This window comes from Anopheles stephensi, chromosome 3 (assembly GCF_013141755.1).
Source record: "Anopheles stephensi strain Indian chromosome 3, UCI_ANSTEP_V1.0, whole genome shotgun sequence".
NCBI lineage: Eukaryota > Metazoa > Arthropoda > Insecta > Diptera > Culicidae > Anopheles > Anopheles stephensi.
The window spans coordinates 72,526,551-72,553,501 of NC_050203.1; the positions used below are offsets into that span (position 1 = coordinate 72,526,551).

The following is a 26,951-nucleotide window of genomic DNA, read 5'->3' on the forward strand; positions in this document are numbered from 1 at the left end:
TTAGATTTTCAAGATTTTTAAAGGTAATTCCGTCAAAAATAAAGCATTGCGAAAGTGGAAATAACATCTTGATTTAATATTGAACGAGTTCCAAAATTATCGATGTGTAAAGACATCAGGCTCATGATCTCCAACATGTTCGCATACGTAAGCAATTTTTTCAATTATTCTATTGAATAAGGATCAGCTGACAGACATCCTCAGATGGTTTACATCCCCTTTCAGTGCATCGGATATTAGTACTAGAGCACTTCTCACCCATAGTACCGTCATTTCGCTACTACTATCGCCAACCATTTATTGCAACAAAATGCCATATAAAAAACGCACTGGCTAATCCACATCGTACCCGTACATTGGACCTTCCAGGTAGGCTTTGTACATATCCTTCGAGTTTCGTCGTATCCGACGACCGATCGGTTCCAGATCGTTATAGCACTTGGGGAACACACGCTCCACCGCTGCGATAGCCTCTTCCGGACTCACCTTCCGCACCGCTAGCACCGAGTTAAGGGCTTTGGTTTTCACACAGTCCTGAAAGTAAGTATTTAATGTATGAGATTGTATTCCGGCAACAAAAAAATAGATTACATCCCACATACCGCATGTGCCTGTTTAATTTTGAATGGTGAAGCATCACCCTGCGTACACGCGCTCAGGAACGAGCAGTGCGTCAGGTTGGCTGCCCGAATTTCCGTGCACGCTAAGTGGTCGATATTTTTAAAATCCAAATTGTTGTTACAGTAGTCGAACATGTGGATCATTTCGTGCGTCAGTACGCCCTGCACGATGCCCTCGTTTCGGGCAATGTTCTGACACACCACAACCTGATTCAGCACCGGATCGTACCCACCGCTGACCGATGTGTCGCACACCTCACACGCAATGTGCCTTCGGATGTCGATTTCACTGAGGGTAGAAAGAAAGAAGGATTACGCTTACACTTCCAATATGATAGCTATTTCTCAACCATCTCACTTACCACCCGGAACTCTTCAGCGCTCCCATCATCAACTTTACCATGGGACTTTTCTTCACACAGGAGTACACGTTCCGTTCGCATTTTATCTTGTCCAGGTTTTCCGTGCCCTCGATACCGAGCAATACCCGTCCCCAGCTGGGTTTGTACTTTTCGCCCCGTCGCTCCGGATACAGATCGTAGCCCCACTGCTTCTCGCTTCCCTCCCGGTCGCTTCTATCAATTACCGCATTCGGGATGGGTGGAGACCGTGTGTCCGACGGTTTGCCGGTTTCTTTATCGGACGTTTTGGAAGCCATTGGACTAGAAACGTGCTATCGCTAGACTGGGACAGAACAGCTGAGCTGATGTAATCAAATCGCCGGTAACACAAGTTTTCACCTTTGGATGGAAAATGCTTTCAATTAGTAGTTTGTTTACACTTTAGAAAGAATTTGGTACACGTTATATAGTAGAACACTGGCAAACGAAAAGCATTTCTGTTTATTTTCTACGTAGTTTTAACGATTTTTGCAACTATTTGCAAATGAACTGTGTTTTTATTTATTTATTTATTTGTATTGAATGTGCTGCACAACTGTCAATTCACATTGCGTAAGAGGCAGGGTTGCGTATATGACACAGAGTTGAGTAGTTCGTATTCATGATTATATTGCAGTTCTATTTGCACCCGGGAAAATCATTAGTTTTCGCTCAAATCTTTGCGAAAAAGCACGATAAGTTATTTTATAGTTATGTTTATGCCTTAAAAATCCCAAAAAGTTAATACATATAAACAAATCATCTTTTTTCTCTCCATCAATTCATACCGAGGGTGTGTGCACGAATTCAAACTGCAATAAAACTGCAATAATGCATCCGACCACCTGGTTTTGTCGGATCGTCATGGTTCGAAATCATCATCATCACAATAAATCAAATATTTCTCAATAATTCTTACATTGCCACCTAAGGAAACCGCAAAACCGCACCTGTATTCAAAACATTTATTAATTTTGATCATATAATTCATAGTTTGAAACATTAAGGGTACATTATTCTGGCTGCTTGTTGCTGTTGTTTTGTTCTCTTGTTTTTTTTTCGTGTTTTACAATCAAACTACTAACAGAACAAAAAAGGATTCAAAATGAGATTTACAAAAAAAAATCACACAGCACATTATCGTCTTAAAACGCGCGCCGAGAACACTTCCATAAACCATAACTGAGGCGGCCTGTGTATCAACTCAATTATCCTCCCTTTGATCGATTTGATTGTTTTTGAATCGGTTTGTTCATTTTCTCAGTTTGTTGTGTTTGTCGTTACTGGTTTTCTTTTTTGTTCATTTTGCCATCTCACACACGCGGTGGGGGGCACACTATCTGTTTGTTTTTTTTTTGTTTTGCTACTTACATTTGTTTGCTTTATGTTTCATATTTGTATTACTTGATGAGTGTTTCGCTCATTATTTGCTGTTTTACATTTCTGTTTTCTCTACCACTAGACATTGTTTTGTGTGTACACTTTTTTTAATATTTGTACGTGTGTGTGTGTGTATATTTTGTTTAAATGCTTTCGTTTTCCTTTTTTTTCCTCTTTCACACACACACACAGTCGCTAGCTTTGTTCGTATATATTGGCTTGTTGTGAGTAAGTTGTTTATCTTTGTGTTTAGCTTAGCGAAAAGTATGTGGATAAATAAAACACATGTACAAAAACGGGTAGGAAAAACAACAAACTTTTCATGTATGTTACACAGTCAAACAAACTTAGCTTCCTCCTTCCTGCCTGAATCTCATCATATCATGTACAATCCTCCCTTTCTCAAGAAGAGAGTTGTGTTTTGCTTCATCATCTCTACTACAGTGAGTGTGTGTGTGTGTTTTTTCTTTGTACCACATTTTGTTTTACTCTATTTTAGTGTTGCTTGTACGATGTTAAATGATACAGGGAAAAAGACACTTAAAAGCAACAGAAAAACGTGTGTGTTTTTTTTTTTTCAAACGTTATATCCTGTTCGGTGATAAGCGTTCAAGTTGATGTCATGTCTGTTGTGCTTGCTTCCTTGCCCCGTACTTTATTGCGATTTTCCTTCGTTTTGTTAATATTATTGTTTATTATCTTTTTCCACCTTCTGCCTCCCTCTGACGCTTCTGCTGCTCAGTTTTACTCGTATAAAAAAGGAAATAAAAATATATTCATATATGTATATATATCCTCTCTCTGCACTTATTTCTTACCACGACCGCCGCGACCGCTATCTTATTATAGGTGTGTATGTATGCGGAAAATGGCTTACATGTAAATGAGCGCCATTTTTCGTTTTGTTTTTCTGCACTGCTCCTCTTTCACCGTCACTGTGGCCGCCTTGGCTGCGTGCTCTGTAGCTGCGTTCTGCGTGTGTCTGGGATGTATGTAAATTGTTTCATTTTACTTGCTCTATAATGATGTAGATGTATATTTCTATTATTGTGTTTCTGTTTTGCTGTTGTAGTTGTTTAGTTGCTATCCTTTGTTACACCGGGAAGCAGAAAGTAATCATTTTATAGCGGTTCACTTCCATCCAGGATGAATATTGTTGTTATTGCGCGATTTGTAGTTTGTTTAACGGATCAAATCCCCCTGTCTGGGACTGAAGTGAAGCAAAATAGCCATTTTCTGCTTCTTGGTGATGTAGGGGGGGGGGGGGGGGGGGGTTGTTTCGGTGTTTCTTCACTTGCACTCTACAGTTCAGTAGCGGCGTTCGTTATTTATTGTATACCCAGGTAATTGCCCATTTTTATGTTTTTTTAATGAGCCGTTAGCCATCATCACACTGTCTTTACATGTTTGTTGTGGTATCTATTGTTGTTTGTTGGTGTTTGCGAATATTTTATCTGTTTCACTTACTAGTTTTATGCACTGTTTCTTTTTTTATTTTGGTTCACTTTTCTATACAGCGGGAAATGTGGGTTTGCTTTTCTTTGTTTTTGTAGTGTTAACGAGCCTTTTGCAGTTTAGTTTTGTGTTTTTACAAGCAACTCTATGTGTGTGTGTTTTTTTTCTTGTTGTTTGCAAAAGGATGCTGTAGGAAATCGTTGATCGGTTTTGTTGGTTTTGTTGCTAATAGAAAATCAAATTAAAAAAAGGCTTTAATAAATAAAAAAGAAAGTAAAAATCATCCGAAATCCGAAAGGGAATTTCGATAATCCTTTATCCTGCCTTGCCTTTTTCTCTTTTCGAGCCAGTTTTTGCTGTTGTCCCCTTGTTTAAATATGTTTTTTCACTGCTTGCACACTACTCACATTTACGGCTAGCGTCGTTTACACCTTCTGCTTTTTTTTCGATAAGTAACGTTTTGCTTATCTCGTTCACTTTGCATCTCTATCTCTTTGCCCCTCTCTTTCTTTTCTTTCACCTTCCTCTTCTTTCTTAATCGAAATACACCGCCACTAATAATTTAGGGGTTAATAGGTTTTTTGTTTGTCTACAACACATGTTTTTTTTTGTTTTTTCTTGCCTTGCCTTGCCTTTTTAACCTTACAATTTTGAGTCTTATCATGTTTTTGTTCCTGCTTGTCTGTGTTATGCCTACATTTGCCTACCGAACCAAGTTTTTTTTTGGGGGGTAAACATTTTACAAAAATAATTTTTATAAACCTATCATTTTAAAGTAAGTGTACTAGTGTATAAATTAAATTAAATTTCTTAAAAATAGATTTTTTTAAGTGAATCGTAAATTAAAACCAAAACAAAAATATTATTTTTTACAAGAAAGAGCTTAAATTAATTTTTTCACCTTATTTACATCACACTGCTGCTTGCTTCTTCCCCCTTTATATCTCCCTATACATCGGCCATACGGCGCGCGCACACCGGAGTTCCGGTTCCGGTTCCAAATATCGCCCGCGTTTTTTTTCTCTCTTCCTTTTTGCTTTACTTTGCACCGTTAGAAGAACCCGTACGATTTTTACAAAAAATAATCTTTTGTCGCCTTTCAAGAGCGGTTTCCAATCTTTTTTTAAATAGAAAATTCGTATAAAATGCAGCTATGCTGCACATGATTTGTATTCCGTGTGTTTGTGTTGTGTACGATTTTTCTGTTTGTTTGCTTCACTTTAAATGCTTTTACAAGACTTCTCCTTATTTTTTGCTCTCGCGCCCCCATTTCCCCGTATCCATGATGCTCAATGATTATTATAATAATAGTTATGCTTATTGCAAGTCGACGGTCCCATTCAATATTGCTATAGCCGGACTTGAAATACTGATTCGCTCTCTCGCTGTAGGAAAAAAGAAAACATAAAACGAATATGGTTTAAAACAAAATTCAAACAAATCATTCATTATCTGACTCTGTTTGCCTCCCTGTGCGCGTGTGCGTTTACTATCCTTTTGCGCATATCCGTTTGTATAATTGTCCTTCCCTTGCTTCGCTTGCCGATAAAGCGAGCTGTATAATGGTACCGAACACTAAAAAGCATCACCAATCTTCACAGACAGTACGTAAGAGTTGTAAAGTTGTAAACGGAACCTTTCCTCCTATTTACAAGAGCAAGCCTGTATCCGCCTTAATATACTCATGTTCCTTTGCCTTCGACGCCAAGACCAGCACGCGTATTGTTTGGTTGTTGCTTCCTATAAAACTATCCATAAACACCTTACTAGCAGTCGATTTTCCTGTTCTCAGAGCGCATTCGGCACGCTGCACCATCACTAATCGTACATCACACGTGTGTGTTTGCTTTCCACCTTTCCGTTTTGCTTTATATTACTATTTTTATTACAGTTTTGTCCATTCGTGCGCCTTTTCCTTTCTTTTGCCCAAGCGGGACAAAACGCTTTGTTTCATCCCGTTCAATATCACCTTTGTTTAGTATTGTTTGCCGCTAAACTGAAGTATGATGAAGTTTAATAAAATTAATGTGAAGTTTTGGGGTTTTATTCTTCAAATAAAAATGCAAAATCGCCAACCCTCTTTTGCCTAATTTAATCCGCTTCCACAGTCTGTCTTTTTGCCACATTTTTTTACTGTTGCAAATTTTGTTACAATTTTGCTCGCTGTTATTAGCCTCTTCCGAATTTTCTTACCTTTTCTCCTTGATACTGATTGCTTTAGTGTGTTTTACTTTGGTTTTCTATTTTGCGTTAAAGATCATTAGTTTATGTGTGTGTGTGTTTTGTGTTTTTTTCTTCTCTTTTTTGTTTCTACTATTTGTGGTTTCTTTTTCGAGTTCGGTTTCTACTTATTTACATTCGCTATAACATCCTTACAACAAACAAAATAGACCCTACACTACTGTGCTGATTTTTTTCTCTCTCTCGCAATTTTCGTATCGCTTAATTATTTGTTTTCGCCAATTTTGATAAACTAAAATTGTTTATCTTTACTTTCGTTTTTTCCTAATACATTAACCGCTGTTTATTTTTTTATCAATAATTTTGTACATGTCCTTGGTAGATGCTGGTTTAACGTTGTCCGTTTGCATGGCATTTGCGAAACTGGATGTGTGTGAGTGTTTGTAAATACTTGGAAAGTAGAAGCTTTTGTTGTCACGTATAATGCTTAGTCGACTCTTGGTGGTTGTGTATGGCACCGACATGTTAAAAACTATTCCATTCGACTGCAGACACAAAAAAGTATATTCATGTCGTTCCTTCACGTTGCCTTTCTTGGAGAGTGAAGATCAAACTAAGAAGACGATCGTACTACATTCGATGATTCTGAAATAATAATAGCTTTAAATTGAACTGCAAACAAAAAAAACATAAAAGGAAAGAAGAAGAACACAACAAATCAAAGGCGAAGAGCGCAGAACAGTGTAAAAGAGTTTAAGTCATCTTGTGTAATAAATCTGAAATTAAATAATTAGCCGATATCTGCCGCATGGCTGACTAGCTTGTCATGGGTAAACTCAAGTCACAGAAAGCCAGAAATGGCCGGTTAAATGGCCGGGAGGTTGTAGTGCCAAGAAAGGAAACAAGTCAATGTCTACATAACTTTATTACGAGTGACATTAATCAACAAAAACCGAAATAATTCCAAACAAGTATATTGAAAATTGGCTGTTGGAAGCTATTGGAAGATCATTCAAATAGAAATAGAAATTATTAAAAAAAATTGCAATTAAAATATAGAAGTGTCCGAGTCTCCGACTAGGTGGGACTAGGTGGGACCAAATGAATATTGTTTCTTATGAGCTAGATCTCTATGAAGGGTTGACATAGACATAAACACCCAGCTAAGGGGTTGATCACATCAAGGAAGAAAGAAATTGCAGGATTTTTTTCTTGGTTTTTGGACCAATAAGAAGATGATTAAGAGCACGAAAAGGAAGAAAAAAGAGAAGAAATCTTCAAATAGCAGAAATCTAAAAATAAAGTATTCCCCACAGAGAGTAGGACTTTCTTTCGAAGAGTACAACATCCTTTCTAACGAAGCGATAAAATTGGGGAAGATATAAAAAACAGCCTCAAATACAGAAAACAAGGGAAGTAAGAATAAAATAAAACAACACAACTCAAAAGGTGTACGATAAATGTTTTCTTTTTTTTGTTTTTTTAATATACTCATCTCTCTATTGTTAGTTTTAACTTTCGCATTCACCTTTCTCGTATCCTTGGCCTGTGTTCCTACACCATCCTCCTGCTTGCTGCTTCCCTGCCATCTCTCTCTCTCTCCTTATTTCCGTTTAGCTGCATTTGTATAATATGGCGTGAATTTGGGTGATTAGAGACTACACGTTTACCTTTTCATATTCTTAAAATCTGTGTGCACATACAACTATATATACGCCTTCCATAATATTAGAAGATATTGGGTCGCGAGAACAAATAAAATGGGAAAAAAAACATTCAATCATATTTGTTCCATTTTTGGACTTAATATTTTTGTCATTAGGTTTGTTTTGCTGTGGGTAAGAGGACTCCAGCAGAAGATTGCTGGGAAATTAGTTCGCATATTTTTGCTTCTCTGTTGTGCGATTGTAAGAAAAATCGTATCAACTCTCCCTTCTTTTTTCTGCCGCCGCTTGGCTCATCTTTCTGTTGTACTTGTTGTTACTTTGTTCGTTAGACTCCCGCCTCTCCTCCCTCGGTCTGCTTCATCTATGATGAATTCTCCATGATTCTGATTTTGCACCTGTACTAACCCTAGCTACTAGCTAAGCCCTAGTAGTTTATGATTGTTTTATGAAATGATGCGCTTTCTTCACTCTTCACTCACTTAATACACTTTTTTTTATGCGTAACTTAATTTTCATTACACTGTTCTGTTTTAACGAACGCACAACATTATAATTACCACATATATATAATCTTACTTAAAGTTATCTGTAAAATAAAAAAAACAAAAAGTCTAAAAGAAAAAGCACATGACTGTTATGGAGACTGTTTATGCGTTAAAGCCTATCGAAAACATTGATTCAAACGGGTAGGGGAAAAGGGAAAAATGACCAACGACAAAAACAAATCATTGATTAACACATTACAACACTTCAGCGAAATAATACAAATTATCAGGCTTCTGTTTAAGGCTAAATAAAACCAAAGGCTTGTTGTAGTACGATCGTTATACCAGCTCTCCTTCTGCGCCCCTAGCCAAAACACATACTCTTGATACTATAGCTCGTGTGCTGATGGACGCTTTGGACGTATTAGGAGCGGCCAGTAGGCCCCATCATTCACTATCACAAACGGAAGGAACGCGACTTTGTTTGTGGTGCCTTTCTGCAGACGGGATATTATGGGGGTGTCGTTACTGGATTTCAAATGAAAACAACTTTAAAATGCAAAACAAAATCTGTCTCTGTCGGTTGATGCTTATGTAAAACTATTGCGCGGCGGCTCGGTGTGTGTGTGTACGTGAGTAAGTTCTATTGTAATAAGCTGGCCGACAACAAGATCGGCCTTATCGATCGGTTTTGAAATAGTGGTGAGAGATGATGAGTAGTAGTAGTAGTATTATAGTAAAAATGGTGTGATTGTTTGCTGTTAACATAGACGACACACGACATGAACCGGCTTCTTCGGCTTTTCGGTTTGCTATTTATGTATGGGTTTCTCTATAGGTGGGTTTACCAATTGCTATTCATTACGAGGGTAATTAAAAAGAAGGGTTTTTTGTTGGAATAACATTCTGTGACAACGAAAGCGTTTTGTACGTGTTGAATGTCTGTGTGTGTGTGTGTGTGTGTGTGTGTGTGTGTGTGTGTGTGTGTGTCTAATGCTAATTCTATTACAGTTAAGGCTATGGCTATGGTATATGATGTATCTGCTGTAGTTGAGCCGTTTCGAAATTAATCTTCGCTTATTGAACCCTTCTCGCCCTCTCTATTGGTAGACAACGACCGACCAACACAGAACAGTTTGGTGTTTGATGTAAAAAGGTAGTACGGCATTCTATTACGCTGAGTGTGTTTAGATGTGTTTGTTATATGTAAGAAAGAAAAAAACTCATCATTGGAAATCATGTTCAACACACACACAGACAAAACGGACCAGTTAGAACAAAGAGACACTGAGAGCGACATAAGACGAATTATTAAATGGATTCTCTGCGATGGATATATGATGGTATGTGTATGCATGGCTATTGTAATTGTAGTACGTGAAACTAAGCTTAATCCGATTGTATGTTGTGTGTGTGTGAGCCCCACAGCAGCAGAGCCACATTAGAAGGACCTTATAAGAAACAGCGATGACAACAGCAGTAGAGAGAGATTCTTTAAGAAACTATAACTGTGGCGTGTGTGTGTGTGTGTGTGTGTGTGTGTGTGTGTGTGTGTGTATGTATGTTCGTTTCCCTTATCGTATATCACCTTAAAAATCCTTGTGTGTTTTTTTTTTGTTTTGTCCTACACTTAAACACTTTAAATAAAGAAGTTGTACTATGTGTCACCCGCGAAATGTTGAGGTTTTGGTTGCCTTTTGCTTCCGCGGGATTGCTGGGTTTTTTGTTTGTTGTTTGTTCCGCACACGACGACGACGACAAGTGGAGACGCACTGCACTGGCCTGACCCTCTAGCCCTCCTTTCCTTTCAAATATTGGTTTGATTTCTGTTCACTTGTTCTCTGCTCTCCTGTGCCTTTTGCAACCTCAGCATGCTAATGTGTGTTGTAGCTTTAACAACGGTTGTGTAAACGATCTCTCTCTCTCTCTCTCTCTCCCCGTAACCACCAATGCTATGCTGCTGCTTTTTTTGCCCCTTTTTTGGCAATATGCTACTTAAGCTAGTTTGTATCTTGCTGTGGAGGAGAGGCTGCTTTTTTGCTCACCTTTGTTTTTTTGTCGGGACGATATTCCCTATCGGTTTCGTGTTCGGCCGAAGGTTCTTTCTAAACACCGCGTCGTTCGTCGTGTTTCGCGTGCTGGGGCCGCGGGGCTTACTACGAGAGGCCGGGGGTCGAGTACGTACGCTTTGTTTAAAGATTACTTTTGTTTATTTCTCACACTATTTCATCTATTTCAACAATTGTGTTAAGATTAAGTATTGTTTCGCTCCTGGGTTGTGTGTCTGTCTTTGTGTGGCTTGCATCTCTACCAACTCACACCGCATCTCACACACAGACCCACACAAGAGCTTCCTGCTAGGTTTTTGTTTGTTTTGTTATTCGTTTGCCGAAAAAACCGGGAGCCTTATTACTGCTACATTTTGTTAAAATCCGAGCGGATGTCCCACACTCGCGCACACTCGCGCACACACACGTTTATACACATTTTTGTTGTTGTTGTTGTTGTTGTGGAAGGGTAATATAATTGTGTAAAACTGTCTAAGACAAGAGTACTCTCTACTACCACCACCCATCCCTCAGGCAGGCAGAGGCAGATGGGAACCGGAAGCTGGGTATGGTTTCCCGCCCTCCCCCCTCCGGTTCTTGCTGTCGCGAAATCTGTGTTTTTTTTGTTTGCACGTAAAACGCTCATTCTTCTTCGATATTTGATATCGATATATCATTTGTCGTTAATTATTATCATTTTTCCTTTTTCCCTCTCACGCTCGCTCGCTCGCTGCTGCTGCTGCTGCTGGTGGCGGCGACTGTATTGCGTGCTCTAACACACTGGCTTCAGTTTTTTGATCAGTGAGTTTTACTGCCTTTTTGTATGTGTGTGTGTGTGTGTGTTTGTATATATATAAAGATATAGCGCGCTTGGTATATAGATTTATATGTGTATATAATTTTAGTACTTAACTCACTACGGGTTTACACTACTTTCCTTTTTTTTTCTCTCACCTTCTTCTCTTCTTTCTTGTTTACCTTTCTATGTCGAACATATTTTGTTGTGTTGTTTCTATCCATATACTACTACTCTTGCTTTCCTCCTCTCTCTCTCTCTCCCCTTAAACACTACAAGACTTTTTTGTTCGTATCTGTTTTCGCTTTTTCACTTCCTTTTCTTCCCCTTGCTATGATGCTATTGTACAGGCTCGTTCTCACTAAACTTATTTAACACACACACGCACACACTCACATTCACGTATAATTTTACACATGTTGCAGTGTATGTTTATGCACTTCTACATGCCTTTTTTTGTTTCTTCATTTCTTCTGTAATGTTTTCTTTTTTCATTTTTTACTCAACTTTCCACACAGACAGTGGTGCCGGCGCTCTACCGTTGCTTGCATTCATGCAATTATTACTGGTATTGTTTCTCTACTTTAGGTTGCACATGTGTGAGTGTTTTGTGTTGCACCCCTTCTGCGTTATATCATCATGCTACGCTTATTTGTGTTCATCATCATTAAACTTAGCATTACACACCTTCTTCTTTTGCACTTCTTCTTCGCTACTTTTAAAAACTACTAATTGCATATATCTGTACTTCTATTTTGTTTTTTTTTTTGTTTGTATTTTCTCTCTCATCTTTTCCTGTGTGCAGCCGCCGATGTTCCATTTTTAAGGAAATTTCTTTAAAAAAAAATAATTAAAAAAAACAGTTTGTGTTCATCGTTTTGCAATGATACCCACACAGTTTTGTTTAATGGTAGCACGGTTTCATAAATCGTTCATACACACGCACATCGACACTTCCTCTGCAAACCGTTTAAAAATGTTTACTCTACTATTCACTGGTTTTGCGTGCCTTCAGATCAGCCGAGAGTGTCGTCCCGAGAGGATGCTGCTGTATACGACCCAAACGGTCGTAAATAATGCATTCTTTACTCATTATCCCATTACTCTCGACAGTCTCCGCCTTTATGTGTATGTTTTACCTTTGTTTTATTAAGGTAGCGCCGTTGAGACACTATAACAAAATGTATTCCTATGTAGAAAAATGAAAACGTACCTCTACTGCTAGTAGCTCGCAGTTACAAATGAATATAATAAAAGAAAACAAGCTGCAGTTTTGCCTTTCTCGTCTACTTTTGTAGCACGATCGGCTACCACCGGCTATTACTAGTTCCTACGACTACTACTACTACAGCTGGGTTAGTGTTTTGTTGTGTTCTGACTTGAATAGCTGCTGCTGCTGCTGCTGCTGTGACGGCGTTTGCAGCGTCGATGCTTGTTGCGCTAGATGTTGCTGTTGCTGCAGCAAAGGCATTAGAGCGATCGAGTGCTGATACTGTTGCTGTGGCTGCTGCGGTTCGGTGGCGACATTTGGTGTTTGGAGTAGCGTGACGTGACCGCCACCCGCTCTGGCGGCAATCGTCGGTACTATCAGCTCTATGCTACCGATGCGAGCCGCCGATACGGATGGTGGCGGCGGTGGTTTGTTATTGCCACCTCCACCACCAGTTCCAGTAGCTCCTCCTCTACTACCTCCACCTCCACCTCCTCTGGTGCTCCCCAGCACAGCAGGAGGAGTAGTAGTAGTAGTAGTAGCAGCAGCAGCACTACCGCCACCGATGCCGTTATTTCAATAAACCACCGAATGCTCTTCGGCCGCCTGCTGCTGCTGGGCCGCCGCCAGATGATGCATCTGGATTGCACCGACCCGACCGTTCGGTGGGCCACCGCCGCCACCGCCACCGACCGCATCCACCACCGGCATGTTGCCGGGATTAATGCTTCCAGCATGGGTTATAATAGTAACCGGGACCGTATGGTGCTGAGGTGGAAGGGGTCCAGCTGGGCCCGGTCCCTGTTGCTGGTGGCTTTCCGGCGGCGGCTGCTGCTGCGGTTGCTGCTGCTGTGGATGCGGCGGCGGCTGATGTGATGTACGAGGGGATGGCTGGGTTCGTACCGTTGAAGGCGAAGATTGCGGCTGCTGTTGCTGCTGCTGTTGTTGCTGCTGCTGCTGATGCTGCTGCTGGACCTGATGATGGAGGGCGAGCGCTGCCAACTGCGGATTTGATGGTGGCAGATGCATCGAGGGCGGTGGGGGCGGGGGGCCCGCCGAGATGTGGTGGTGCAGCTGGTGAGCTGGATGCTGATGAGGAAGCGGAAGATGATGTATCTGAGATTTCTGTTCCATTTTCGGTTGAATGTGATGGTGATGCTGCGATGGGTGAGTATTGTTGGAGATAATCGACGTTATTGTTGACGTGGCCTGAGCCGGCGACGTCACCACGGACGCGGGCTGAGATACTGAGTTGGGAAATAGAGAGAGAGAGAGAGAGAGTTGACATAACGAGAGAGAGACAGAGAGAGATATTGAGAGAGACACACAGAGACAAAAAGAGAGAGAGAGAGAGTGAGATAGCGTGAACAGTAGTTTTGATGATCGAGTGTGTAAGAGAGAGAGAGAGAGGACGAGAAACGAATTAGAGGATCAATCATATCCGCCGAATACAAGGATCATGAATTTTTCATAGCATCCAAATCGTGTTTAAATTTGCATTTAAAAAAGAAAACAACAGTCGTCCTCGCGCACAATAGCGGAGGATTATGTTTAACACCAAATTTGCTAACAATTTCGTAACGATTCTTCGCGCAACTCGTCTCTCTCGTGCGATCATCAAACTTCATTCGGCACTGTTCAGCGCGTATCCCTCCGTTCGTTAATCGTGTGTGTTGGCACAACAGAGCACGGGTTCATCATTATAATGTTAATAATACTTTGTACATGTAACAAGAAGAACTCGGATACAGAAAAGGGATGCACAAAAAATGTGTGTGAATGGATGCTTATTTTTTTGAGCAATTTTTTGTTCTCTTCTTTTCATTAGACTTTGTATGTGTGTGTGTGTATTGAGAGTGTGTATTAGCGAGCGCACAGTACAAAGGACAGTAATATAAAACACCACATTTTGTACAAATAAATATTTTGTTTTTGCCATTCACACGTGGTGAAAGAAGAACAAACCGTTCAAATTCAGTTGCGCTTTTGTGTGTGTATGTGTGAGTATGGGGGGGAAAAAGGGGTAGCAGCTAAACGTATTTCACGAGTTATGTTTGGTGGCAAGGATTAAGAAACAAATTTATGTATCAACAGGATTATCTCCCTCTCTGTGTTTATCGCTATCATGCCGACTGAGCCTCTTCTCCTTCTCCTCTTCTATTGCTTTTTTGTTTTTGTTTTTGGATTTTGCGTTCGATTTTGTTGGATAAAGATCACAATTTCGAATCATGGTTGTGTGTGTGTGTCCGAGTGGAAAATTTTGATGGAGTTTTACTCTTTGTAATGTTGTTTTTTGTGTGGGCTTGGTGGGGTGGGGGGGGGGGGGGGTACTATGGGGAGTTCTCAGGTGCGCTGTTTGTCATTGACGTTCATGTGGGGGACAACAATGACAGCAATGCAACCAAGTGAACCCAGGGACGCCAAGAGACCGAAAAGTTGGTGTGTGGATGGAGTAGTAGTAGTTGTAGTAGTGTTTTGCAAAATATCTTTGCTACTCTCATGTGATCTTGGTTCAACAACTTCAACTCTTCAACAAGGCCAAGGGTGGTTTCTGTTTTTTTTTCTCTAATTTGTCCTTAACTGTTCGACTTTCTTCCTAATAATACTCTTCCATCGAATCTCTGTCCGCCCCGTCCGTTTTGTGCGCCGTGTCCTGCGCTTGGTTGCCTGCATTACAGCCGAACTTCCGGAATGCGCAATTCCAATACATGTTTGTATGCTGAGGGACACACGCTCTCTTTCGACGGGAAGGGGCGGGCGGGCGCGGGGGCATTATCTCAATTCACATTCAACCGAAACATGGGGCTATGATTGTAGTATTTTTTTCATTTGTTGGAAATTTAATTAAATAATTTTGGACACGTTTGCACGTGCGATTAAAAAACACTCAATAAATAGGTAAGAGTAGTAAGTGAGTAAGTAAGTAAGTAAGTAAAGAAAAAAACCAGAAAGAATCAACTCTAAAGCACGCATACTCAAAAAAAGGAAGACTATCAAAACGCAACTGTACTGAGCTAGAGGTTCTAATAGTAAAACAAAAATGTGTGTGTTTGTGTGAGAATAAGAGAAGGAGAGAGAGAGAGAGAAAAACAAAACTAGAGCGCACAAAAGAAAGGAAGAAAATACACTACCAAACAATTCAAACTCTTAAGCATTCTTCTCACAAGGAAAAAAGAAACTTTCTCTTACTTTCCTAGCGAAATACGGAAGATCAGATTTGTTTTGTTTTTTTGGCGGAATTAGGCAGTGAAACGTTAGTAAGATAATTTTTAATCGCATTTTTATATCCATAACCGCAAAATTGAATAACAAATAAAAAACAACAAAACCATTTTCAATGTAAAGCTTTTGTTAAACTTGGCTCTACGTCGTCAATCTTGACAGTTGAGTATATTAACAGAACGAAATGGAACTATTGTGAGAACATTTGACTGCCACATTTAGAAAAAAAACGAATTAAAATAAATTTAAAAAAAAAATCAAACCCCTGACCACCATACAGAGAGAGACGCTACAGTCGGCAGAATCAAGTAATAATATAAAATATAATCCTTATAATAAATAATGTGTACTGGTAGTTCTACAAACTTACTAAACTAATGTTAAAATCAACAGTGAGATAGTGAAGGAGATATAAAGATTGTTAAAAAAATGTTTGATTTGAGAGGAAAGAACACTCAAAACAAAAAACAAAATAATTAGTAAACCACGTGCTAAGGATATTTGAAAACATAGGTATTGAACGGACGAGAGGCTTCTTTTCTTTGGTTGTTTAATTAGAGTTCATTATTTGTTGTTTTCGACAACGTGAATATTTTTTTCCGCGAGTCTATCGTCCATCCAAAACCCATAACGAAAAACAAAAGCAGCTACATATGTTAAACCAATGGAATTTTTTTGATTTTTAATACTCAAAACTAGATGAAAGAATAGAAAACAAAAACCACAACAAGCTTAAGCACGCAACGTTTACTACCACACACACACACTGCTGCCCCGAGCTCGCGGGGTAAGTCAGTGGTCACACTACAACAGAGCTACTTGAGGGGCCGCGGGGAGGAGACGAGCAAGTAAATAGTTCGACCCTACATTTCGCTCACTTACCGGTAGACTTCGGTTCCACCTTGATGTGTGGCAACTTGGGCAGCACCGGTATGACCGCGTCCGGGTGCGTTTTCTTCATGTGCCGCAGCATGTTGCCCCGCTCGACGTACGATTTGCTGCACTGCGGGCAGTGATGGTTCTTCTCGCCCGTGTGCGACCGCTGGTGCGACACCAGGTGGCCCTTGCAGATGAAATCCTTCGGGCACATGTCGCACCGGAACGGCCGATCCATCGGCTGGCCCTTGGTGTGGCTGCGCTGGTGGAACAGCAGGTTGCCCTTCAGCGGGAACGATTTGCCACACTCGTCACACTGGAACGGTCGCTCGCCCGTGTGCGAACGGCTATAGGAAGATGAAATACCACCGGGGGGTGAGGGGAAGGTGAATTAGGCGAATCGAAATTCAGCTGTTGGAAGAAGATGCGAATCCTTACCTCATGTGGTTGATCAAATGCTCCTTCCGGGTGAAGGTTTTGTTGCACACATTGCAGCAGTGTGGATTGTCTCCGCTGTGCTGGCGCATGTGATTGTTGAGATGCTCCTTCCGCGTGAACGTTTTGTTGCAGTACTCACATTTGTGCGGTGAATCACCCGTGTGCAATCTGTTTCGATTAGTAAAGAAGTTAAAATAAGTTAATAATGTTGTTACGCCGTGATTAATTATTAGAAGGGATTTTTTCGATGGATTAACGCTATAGAAAGGGGGGCTCTGGCTGGCTGGCTGAACGTTTTTGCTATGGTGCCAGACAAACGGATAACAATTAAACGAATTTAAACCAATGATTGGTCTTTTTCATTACTAAGCTCCTTAGCAAAACGTCCTTAGCCTCCATTTTGAATTATGTTTCGCATGCAGTTTAATGTTGATGCTGTTTGTGAACAGATGCAACGTGTAGTTGTTGTGTATGACTGTTATGGTGGTGTTGGTTGATTTGTGTATGTGTGTGTTGTGTGTGTGTAAAGGGGAGCTAGTGTGAAGGGAATAAGGGAGGTCGAATAATTATGCTGCAAAAATTAACAATAACTGCCCGAGGGAGGGGGTAATATAGAGGGTGAGAAGCAATTCAAATTAAATGTTTACAGTAATGGTAATAAAATAGTAGTAATTATACCAAAATTAAATAACAAAGCACGCCAAACTGTGAATGATGATGAGGTGTGGGTAAAGGTGATTGGAGATGATGAGATGGGAGAATATAAATAAGGGAGGACGAATTCGAAGACTGTTTCAAAAAAGATACTCTAGCGGTAAAGACTTACTTATATGACAAAATAAATCAAATTTTTAAACTACAAAACTCAAACCCGTAAATCTACAACGCTTTCTCCATAAACTTTTTGTTACCGAAATTTAAAAACAAAAGCTGATTCAGAACACCGGACAGGGTTCCGGACCGTTTCATACATTAAAATGAATGTCCACAATCGCGGACACGTTTACAAACCACACACAACACGCGGCTACAACAAGCCGTCTCATTATACCGGAAGGGGGGGCAGCACAACCCGAAAAGAATCGATGAGAATTAATTTTCACTACCGGCCTATCATTAATGATGTAGTGTAATCTAATTAGATTCACGCTATTCACAATTGAAATTTGCCATCGGACACACGGACACACAAATCCAATTTTTGCTCCGCCACCGAGCGAAAAAAAAGACAAAGCACGGGGTGTTGTGAATTGAAATGAATGGATGCATAATTTGCACTTTATGTGCAGCAGGCAGTAAATGGACGCTGATGGGTGGGTGTGGTGTTGTCACTCTGTTCGCTCTCTCGCTCTCTTTCTCTCACGGCTAATGTGCCTCTTCCAGAAAGGAACATGGGGTGGGGGGATGAATTTAAATTTTCCAGAATTACTTTCATTTATTGCTATTATCATCATTATCACCAGTTCTCGTCGATACCAACCAATCTCCCTCCTATGTATCAGTACATTGTTCGAAACATTGGGGATTAAATGTACGCAAGCGCGCCCACTCTTTCACACTGGAGCACTGGAGCTAATTCGATCAATGATTTTATTAGAATCATTTGCAAACTGGGTGCGTGAGGCGTGTGTGTGTGCATGTGAACGGCAAATATATGATTCTCATTTTTAATAAGATTTATTAAGCCTCATCGATATTATTTAACACGATCGGAGAGAAAAAAAGGAAAAATAATTTAAAAAATTTAACAAACTGTTCCTTAGTGTAATTCAATTAAAAAAAGAAAAATGCATTTACAGGAAGTACAAGACACATAAAAGTCAAATAAAATGCATGGAAAGGAATGAATAAGACATGATATTGAATGAAAATAGTAGTTAAGAAAAGCCTCATAGAACAAATAGAAAACAAACGTATTGAAAATGTAAAAAAGGTTCACAAAAAATGGAAAATGGAACAGTAAAACACACACAGAGCTAGATGCATTGGTTAGATTAAGATGCACATTAAGCTGTGTTCACAGGTGATGGTGGCCAGACTATAAGAGTAATGACTGTCTCTTCTGGTAATTGTGTGTGTCTTGGTGACAATGACTATGAATGAAGAGTTATGATTTGTTGTTCGCGAAGGGATGAGACAGAGGGAGACAAGAGCGATAAGAGAGATAGTTTAAGAGACAGTGAGTGAGCAAAAGGAAGAGAGAGAGACAGAGAAAGGGAAAAGAGAGACAGAATGGAAATAAAACCGGCCCTCACCTGACGTGATTCTTGAGGTGCTCTTTTCTGGTGAATGACTTGTTACAGTACGAACACCGATAGGGAGACTCTCCGGTATGCAATCTGTTGATAGAACAACAAATTTAACAACGAAAACACACGCACAAAAATTCACAACAAAAAAACACACGCGGGCGGGCGCGCGCATACACACACAGATAGATCTCTCTTGCTGGTGAGATGTTGACTTTGAGAGGCTGGCGGCAAATTCACTAGCAAAAAAAACTACACACATTAACTTTGTTCCATTTTCAATGATCTAGATTTAGATTTGGTAACTTCTGGGGTGCATAAATTTATATAATAATTGAACATCAATTAAAATCATTCCAATTTGTTCTATTTCCCATCGAGATGATTCACTGGTGGAAACGGATGCACCAGGTAATATATGCCCTTTGCCACACAGTTGTTAGCAATAAACGTAAAAGTGTATGGAGTACGACGTTGTAGATTTAAATGTAATAATAAATTTAAAGAAAAAAGTCGTTGGAGCATTGCTACGATTAAATTACTTTCCGATTTAAAACAGTCTTTACGAAAATAAAAGAGAATTTATACTTGGAATTGTTGTTGGGAAGCGGAAAATAAAATTAGAAAAGGAAAAGTAAAACAAAACTAACACAACATTCTAAACTTGACAACGAAACGGATTTTTTAGTTGGTTTACATGTTCGGGGGGTGTGGGTAGGTACGTTGTTTGATTTGCTATTGTTTTTCTCTTTAAATAGTTAGTGTGATCTTTAGAAAAGGGGCGGGAAAGTTTTGTAGTTTTTGATTTTTGTTTTGTTTTGTTTTGGGTTTTTTTTTGTTTTTGTTTTTATTCCCTCACCTGACATGATTTGTTAAATGCTCTTTTCGGGTGAATTTCTTCCCGCAATACGTGCACTGATAGGGAGTTTCTCCGGTGTGCAATCTGTTTGAAGGAATAGATACATACAAATAATAGAGAGACAGAGACAGAGAGAGAGAGAGAGAGATAATAAGAGAGACAAAAGATGAGACAGAAGAGAAAACAAAAAAAAGAAAGAAAAAAAACACAATCAGTAAAAGTTTGGGAACGAGTTGGTGAAAGACGAAAGGGGAGAACAAATGCGGGAAATAATGTCGGCAGTAATATAAAATGGAATGAAGGGAAGGAAATAATTAATAAAATTAAGAAAAGGAACAATAGGAAACAGTGTCGGGGGTTGGAAAGTGGGAGATGAAATGGATGTATTATTTGCATTAGCAAGAACATACAAACAAGAATATTAGAGACAACAAAAAAGCAGAAAAAAAAGAAAAAGAAAAAAAAATCAAACATTCAATGAAGGAATGAAATGTAAGTAAATAAGAAATTAATAATACAAATACAAAAAGAATGTATTTCTATCTAACTTTAAAAAACATTTTAAAAACAAATCGACTAGAGAGGAGTTGAAAACAGAAAACCAAAACAGGCCCGTTTCCTTCTGTATCTCCTCGCACCTTTTTCTTCCTCTTTCCCGCTCGAAAACGTTTTGTTCTTGTTTGGTAAATTATTTAATTTCCAAACGATCCAAAAAGATTGATTGATTGACCACCATGATGGGCTGATTGCTTTATAATCAATCGAGCAAGATCGACAGCATTCAGCAACACGCTGCTCGAGCGCTCGGAAATTGGTGAAGTCTGCTCTCTCGCTGTGCGGGCGCAGTTTTATTTAAAAAATTGTGTAGCATTTACTATTTATGATGATGTGTTTCTATTTATTTATTTTTTCGGAAAGGATAGTGATGGGGACAAGCAATGGAAAAGGTGAGGAAACAACGTTTCTGGGACATTGGTGTTGGTAGTTGGTAGTCGGCTTATTATTTCAAACCGTATGTTAACGTATGTGTAAGATAAAACTTTAAAGTATTTGTATAAAAAATACAATTTTAAGTGTAAAGAATCAAATAGAACCACTCTTATAAGTATAACATTACAAAACATCATTCCCCCTTTTAGATATTACACTAAATTATTTTTTTCTCTGCACACTATACAGTAACATACCCACTTCTGCAACCATTTCAAATAATGTACAAACGCGTTTAACATAAAATATACACAAAACACATACGAAACTATGACTGATGATTAACGGGCCAAAGGAGCAAAGGAGTGAGATGAAAGAAGGGGAAAAGGATAATAAAGAAACAAACGAAAATTAACACGGTACAAATCTAAAACTAGTAGTGATGATGATAGCAGCAGTAGTAATAATAATAAGTAAAAACAATTTATGGACACAATACTAAAAAGAGGCACAGTAGTAGTAGTAGTAGTAGCAAGGCAAGGTAAGGTAAGTAAAAGGGAAACCACACACAAAAGGGCAGGAGTAATAATGTAACGGAAGTGAACACAACCAACACACGCTGTTGTCCGCTGTCTGAGTGAATGTGTGAGTGTGAGTGTGTGTGTGGGTGTCAACATTATCGCTCTCACCTGATATGATTCGTAAGGTGTTCTTTTCGCATGAACTTCTTCTCGCAATAGGTGCAATGATACGGAGTCTCACCGGTGTGTAATCTGTTGAGTAGAAATTGGTTAGTTGGGGGAGAGAGAAAAACAAAAACGCAGTCCGCCGAAGAAGAAGGCAAGGACACACACGTCCAACCACAGCACGGAAGGATGACGAGGTGAAGTGGGAACCGAGACAGCAAGATCAAGCGTTAAAAGGACAAAGAGCAGATGCACATGTATGTGTGTGTGTGTGTGCGTATGTTATATCGGGAGATGAGCTCGATCAACATGAGAATACTTGAGTGATGGATGAATCATGAATGAAGGGATGGATAAGGATAACAAAATGGCTACTAAAAAGCAAACGAAAAAAAAAAGAAACAATGAGGGAAGTACGTTAGTAACGCTCTAATGTGATCTCTAGTAGCTAGTATCATTGATTTTCTTTTATTCCTGGTGGCAACGTCAACAATGCAACAACAGCGCACAACTAACTATAAGTAATACCACCAGAGGAGAAGCTCGGGCCGGAATTAATTTTTGTTTCTTTTTCCTTCTTTTTTTTTTGGGGATCGTTTATTCTCAAGCGAAAAGCCATTTTGCTTTTTAACGATATCTCGTCACAGTACTAATGGGGACGTTTTAAAGGCAGAAAAATAGTGTATTTGGTGTGTCCTTTTTGATGTTTTGTATTTGAATCCTTAATAGAAGGATAACTCCTATTGTGAGTGTATTGCAAAGTGTCTTATGTTCGTGTATGGGAAATTGATCGTGTACATGAAAAACGGGAAAAGGAGCATTTATTCTTGTCCTAACCATTCTACTTGAGATAGCTCTGTTGACTCTTGGAATCATAATAAAGATCGTCAAGGGTAAGGCTATTAGAAGATAAGATTCTAAAACTGCTGATAACAAAATCACCACTACTAGCTGTTCTCATTTATACACTATTGCAACAACAAAACACATGAGTCTAGGATAAATTACACAACCAACTATCATTTAATTACAAGTGTGTGTATTTTAAGGTAGTAGAACCCGAGAAGTTAAGTAGTAGTATATTATTTTACAATTCCATTACAAAGTGCTTCCTGCTGCTGCTGATTACACTAAATTTACACTAAACAAATGCTAACACGGGAAAAGGTTCATCACAGATGGAAGATTGTACTGCGTACGCAAACAAGTTGCATCCAATTAGTCGTCAATGTTTGTTGCCTGTACTACAAGTGCGCGCTGCAGCATTAACTTTCATTCCAAAACAAACGAAAAAAGCGTTAAGAGATATCAAATGAGCAGCGCCTGCAAGGTATGCAATGCATTGCACTAGCACACAGTTATTAGCCGAATTTTCAAGGGTGATATATGATCTGCTGTATTCTGGGGAGGAAAACGAGGGGATGTTTTCTCACGCTTTGATGCATGATAATGAAGGAAGAGATTAAGAAGGCACCGCCCAAGCAAACTAATAAATCACGAACGAGAGAAGGATGCATGAGGTAGTGAATCGGTTGGTTAAGTCTCGAACGTATGGATGTATGGTAGTAGCGCGTGGTTAGAGCTTGCAGTAAGGATGGGGGCTGAAGTAGCGGACCGAAACAAGTGGGAAACCGAGTGGGGTGTGGTTGGTGGTTGGTTGATAGAAAAAAAAAAGGTAAACATCCTCACCTGGTATGGTTGGTCAAATGTTCTTTTCGCGTAAATTTCTTCTGGCAATACGTGCACTGGAAGGGAGTCTCGCCAGTGTGCAATCTGGTTGTTGGTGATGGTGGTGGTTTGGATTGGTAGTGATAGAACAGTAGCAGTAGCGGTGGTAGTAGTAGTAGAAGAAGAGTAGTAGTGATGGTAGTAGTAGAAGAAGTAATTTTTAATGGTAGTACAGGCGCGGCACAATAGGTAACACGAGGCAGAATATTGATGAACGTTCCCGCGTACAGAGAGAGAGAGAGATAGAAAAGGTAGTGTGTGTTGGTGTTGTATTCATGGTTATGGTTGGTAGATTTTACGAAATTTTTAAGTAAACAAAATTTCATTAGATGAAAGTGACGAAGAAAAACGTAGGGGGAAAAAAGAAGGAAAAAATACAATATTTAGCATTTTTTGCATAGTACAATGTGATTTTTTTTTTTAGGGGTTTTCTTACTATCGAGCACAATCACAAATGAGGGATGAATTACGTAGAAAGGGATATTAAATAATAAAAAAAACTAAAATAACAGTTTTTCGATCGTAGAAAAATAAGACCCCGGAATGGGTTGATAAAAAGAATTGATTCTACCGTCAAGGACAAAAGAAGTTGGAGAATAAAATAATACAGTAGCTAGAACAATTTAAGACCGGTGTAGTAAATCATAATTACAATAATGTACAGGTAATATTGTAGCAAACACTACAGCAAACCACATACGGTGCATCAATTCAAACTGCAGAATAGAGACTACTCAGGGTGCAGAAAACACTTCATCAGTCTGTCATCAGAGCATAGCAACGTGGCACATACGTCTACACTACGGCAACACAATCAATACCATTTACCGGGGGGGGTCTTATTGTTCATCGATTAAGATAAAAATGTGGTTTAAATAAAAACTAGTATGCTTAAAAATACATCTAGGAATATAATAAGGAAAATGGTGATGGAAGGATGTGGTGGATTCAGGAAGAGAAACGGGAGCGTGTTGTATGTGTATATATATTTTTTTTTTTGGGAAAGGCAATTACAATGTACAAGGAAAATCATATTGTTTTATCCAACCATCTGACACGTTTGTTTTGTTTTAATAAAGGTACCAAAAGATACGAATAAAAAAAAATAAAAATAACAAAAAAAAGTAATTTAAATACGAAATACACAACCAAAAACAAAGCGAGGGGATACTATATCCGTTATCCTTCGAGTCCTTCGAGGGCAAAAGAGCTGACTAACAATACTGATGCTGTTGTGACCATTCCCCCTTCTGGTTTGCGTTGATTTTACTTTTCTTTTCCATGCATTTCTCTATCAATCTGCGCGGTTAAACGAAATTACTGGGCAACTCTCTACACGCTAATGGAGTAGTATACCGGAGCACAGTTTTGTACTTGTACACCAACTTTGTCTACCCGTAACGGCATTGCCGTTTCTTTCTACCGATAGTTATTTCAATCGATCCACTCTCTAAACTACGCGCCGCATGATCGTGTATATTCGTCAGAGATGTATTACATCGCGTCCCGCAATGGGGGCATTCGAGGGAGTCGAGGGAGGATTTTTATGTTTAAAGTTCACCTCCCGGTAGATTGCATTGCACGGGTTCTCCTGTGTACCTTTTCCCATCAAGTTTAAGACAGAAAAGTAGAAAGAAAGTTGTAACCGAGAAGCATCCTGAGCAACGGTCTCCTGGAAGGTGCTTGGTTTCCCGCTTATCGCTTCTTAATGTCTAAGATATGCCTAGGCTAACACTAAACACAGACTCTTTAGGACTTGGCATACACTTTCGTGTTGCATTGCACACATCAGGGGGGATTTTTTACTAATTAAACTTGGTTTTGACAAGATAATTTTATTATTGAACCCATTTTAGCTAGTCAGCTCATACGATCTTTGAACAGTACAACGATATTTAAAAAATGAAAAACTTCATAACAGAAAAGTAGAACTTTAGAGAATTAAGTAGAGAATGACAATTTAAAAAAAAAAGTTGAAAAAAAAAAGAAAACAAACAGGAACAATAAAATCAAACAAAAATATCTGCACAAATTAACAGTATATCGTAATACTGATCAAAATCGTAATATAACAACCCAAAATTCGCGATGGGAACAATGTGTAAAACATTGAAATAGAAAGAGATAAGCAACAGCCGTACTCACTACGCACGACGAGATAATGAAGAAGAGAAAACCAGAAACAAAACAACATCAGATGATTGGACCAACAATATTATCTTAATAATTTTTTTTTGTATAATTTTTGCTAGACAAATCCCTTTTTAAATCTTGTGTGTCCTTCTCCAACGCGTGGAATAGGGACATTAGTACTTTAAAAGTTTCCCTGAACATTTCGTGATTGCCCCCAGGAAGACAGATTTTAACGGAAAAAAGGAGAGACAATGTTGTGTGTACGGACGGATGTGGACGGGGAGTTTCTACGTTACACATACACACACACACAAACGGATGGATGATAGAGAAAACAGAACACGTTTTTGGGGTGGGGGTGGGGGGGGGGATATTTTGGTGAGAGTATGGTGTGGTGGTGGTAGTGGTACAGAGACATGTGGTAACAAAGTAATGAGATTTATAGAGAAAAAAGAAAGAAAGTCCCTCACCTGACGTGATTCGTCAAATGCTCTTTACGCGTAAACTTCTTCTGACAGTAGGTACACGTGTAGGGAGTCTCGCCGGTGTGCAGCCTACACGTTGTTCATTCGTTTTTGTCATTGATCGGACATGGAGTGGAGCGAGAAGATCACGATCGTATAAGGAGGTTAAGGTAGCGGAGAGGAGGAGGCAAAATGGCGAGCGGGACCAGTCGATGATGCAGGACCAGCAAATCACGATGTTCAGGAGGAAGTTGAAAGGATTCGTCAGGATTTATCGCGTGATCGTGATCGTTCCCATACATCGCAACATAGATAGGGGTGAGGATCAGAGGAAAATATCCCAACAAATAACAGATGATCACGACGACAACAGGACATTGAGTACAGTACACAGTTTACACGATCCAAATAGTGGCGTGTGATCGTTCGATGTGTTATCGAAAGGTAACACACATCGTGGGTAGAGAAAAAGAAAAGAAAAAAAATGCATTAGCTTCCGTAGAGAGAGGACTTCCGAAAAGACAGGCGCGGCGATGTTTATGATACTTTTTTTAAGGGTATTTTCCTTTGCATTCTGCAATAAGGACGAAAGGAGAGCTGTTAACAGCGTGGTCAAGCGAAGGAAACTGCCTTTGAAGCCCATCAAACACCTCCGTCGGATTAATCCGGATGATAGTGTTTAAGTGCAATCGTAAAGAACACCGTCCACAAGCTCCTTCTGATAAATGTTACTAATGTATAGACAGCCTTCTTTTAATAGAAGGAACTTCACAACGACATATTTTAAACCACGTTCAGTGTAGAGACGTTTGGTAGGTACCCAAGTGCTTCCCTTCGACATAGAAAATGACTTCACGGTACTAACACACACCTCCTTTCGTCGATATTGCATGAACACGAAAAGGATGAACACCAACGGATGAGAGGGGACAAAAAATGCACTCAGTTGCAGTAAAGGATTGCTGATTGAAATGGGGGTTTATTAAAGGTGGATGTTGTTGGTGGGTGTGGAAACGATTCTCACCTGACGTGATTCGTGAGATGTTCTTTGCGGGTGAACTTCTTCTGACAGTAAGAACACTGGTAAGGTGTTTCGCCCGTATGCAATCTACCGGGGTTTTGTTTTTTTGTTTTTGGTGTATGT

General features: G+C 39.5%; 2 protein-coding genes across 51 annotated transcripts in view; both read right to left on the reverse strand.

The window, feature by feature from the left end:
* Positions 1-272: 272 nt before the first annotated feature.
* LOC118510635 (mitochondrial inner membrane protease ATP23 homolog) lies at positions 273-1,560 on the reverse strand. Its single transcript, XM_036052679.1, has 3 exons — positions 983-1,560; positions 603-909; positions 273-534 (listed from the first exon to the last, which is right to left on the reverse strand). Exons 1-3 carry the CDS (start codon positions 1,276-1,278, stop codon positions 334-336), a joined length of 804 nt encoding a protein of 267 aa, XP_035908572.1. The 5' UTR covers positions 1,279-1,560; the 3' UTR covers positions 273-333.
* A 9,467-nt stretch (positions 1,561-11,027) lies between these two features.
* LOC118510637 (zinc finger protein 271) overlaps positions 11,028-26,951 on the reverse strand; it is a 58,454-nt gene continuing 42,530 nt past the window's right edge. For 33 of the 50 annotated variants that reach the window (XM_036052724.1, XM_036052689.1, XM_036052686.1 and 30 more), the window contains 9 exons: positions 26,832-26,915; positions 25,814-25,897; positions 23,172-23,255; positions 21,486-21,569; positions 19,867-19,950; positions 19,014-19,097; positions 16,759-16,926; positions 16,327-16,667; positions 11,028-13,469 (listed from right to left, as the gene is read on the reverse strand). In XM_036052724.1, coding sequence (XP_035908617.1) covers positions 12,799-13,469; positions 16,327-16,667; positions 16,759-16,926; positions 19,014-19,097; positions 19,867-19,950; positions 21,486-21,569; positions 23,172-23,255; positions 25,814-25,897; positions 26,832-26,915 — 1,684 coding nt within the window. In that variant the 3' untranslated portion in view covers positions 11,028-12,798. The remainder of the gene's footprint in view (positions 13,470-16,326; positions 16,668-16,758; positions 16,927-19,013; positions 19,098-19,866; positions 19,951-21,485; positions 21,570-23,171; positions 23,256-25,813; positions 25,898-26,831; positions 26,916-26,951) is intronic. The other 17 variants (XM_036052733.1, XM_036052730.1, XM_036052726.1 and 14 more) reach the window with 14 other exon arrangements.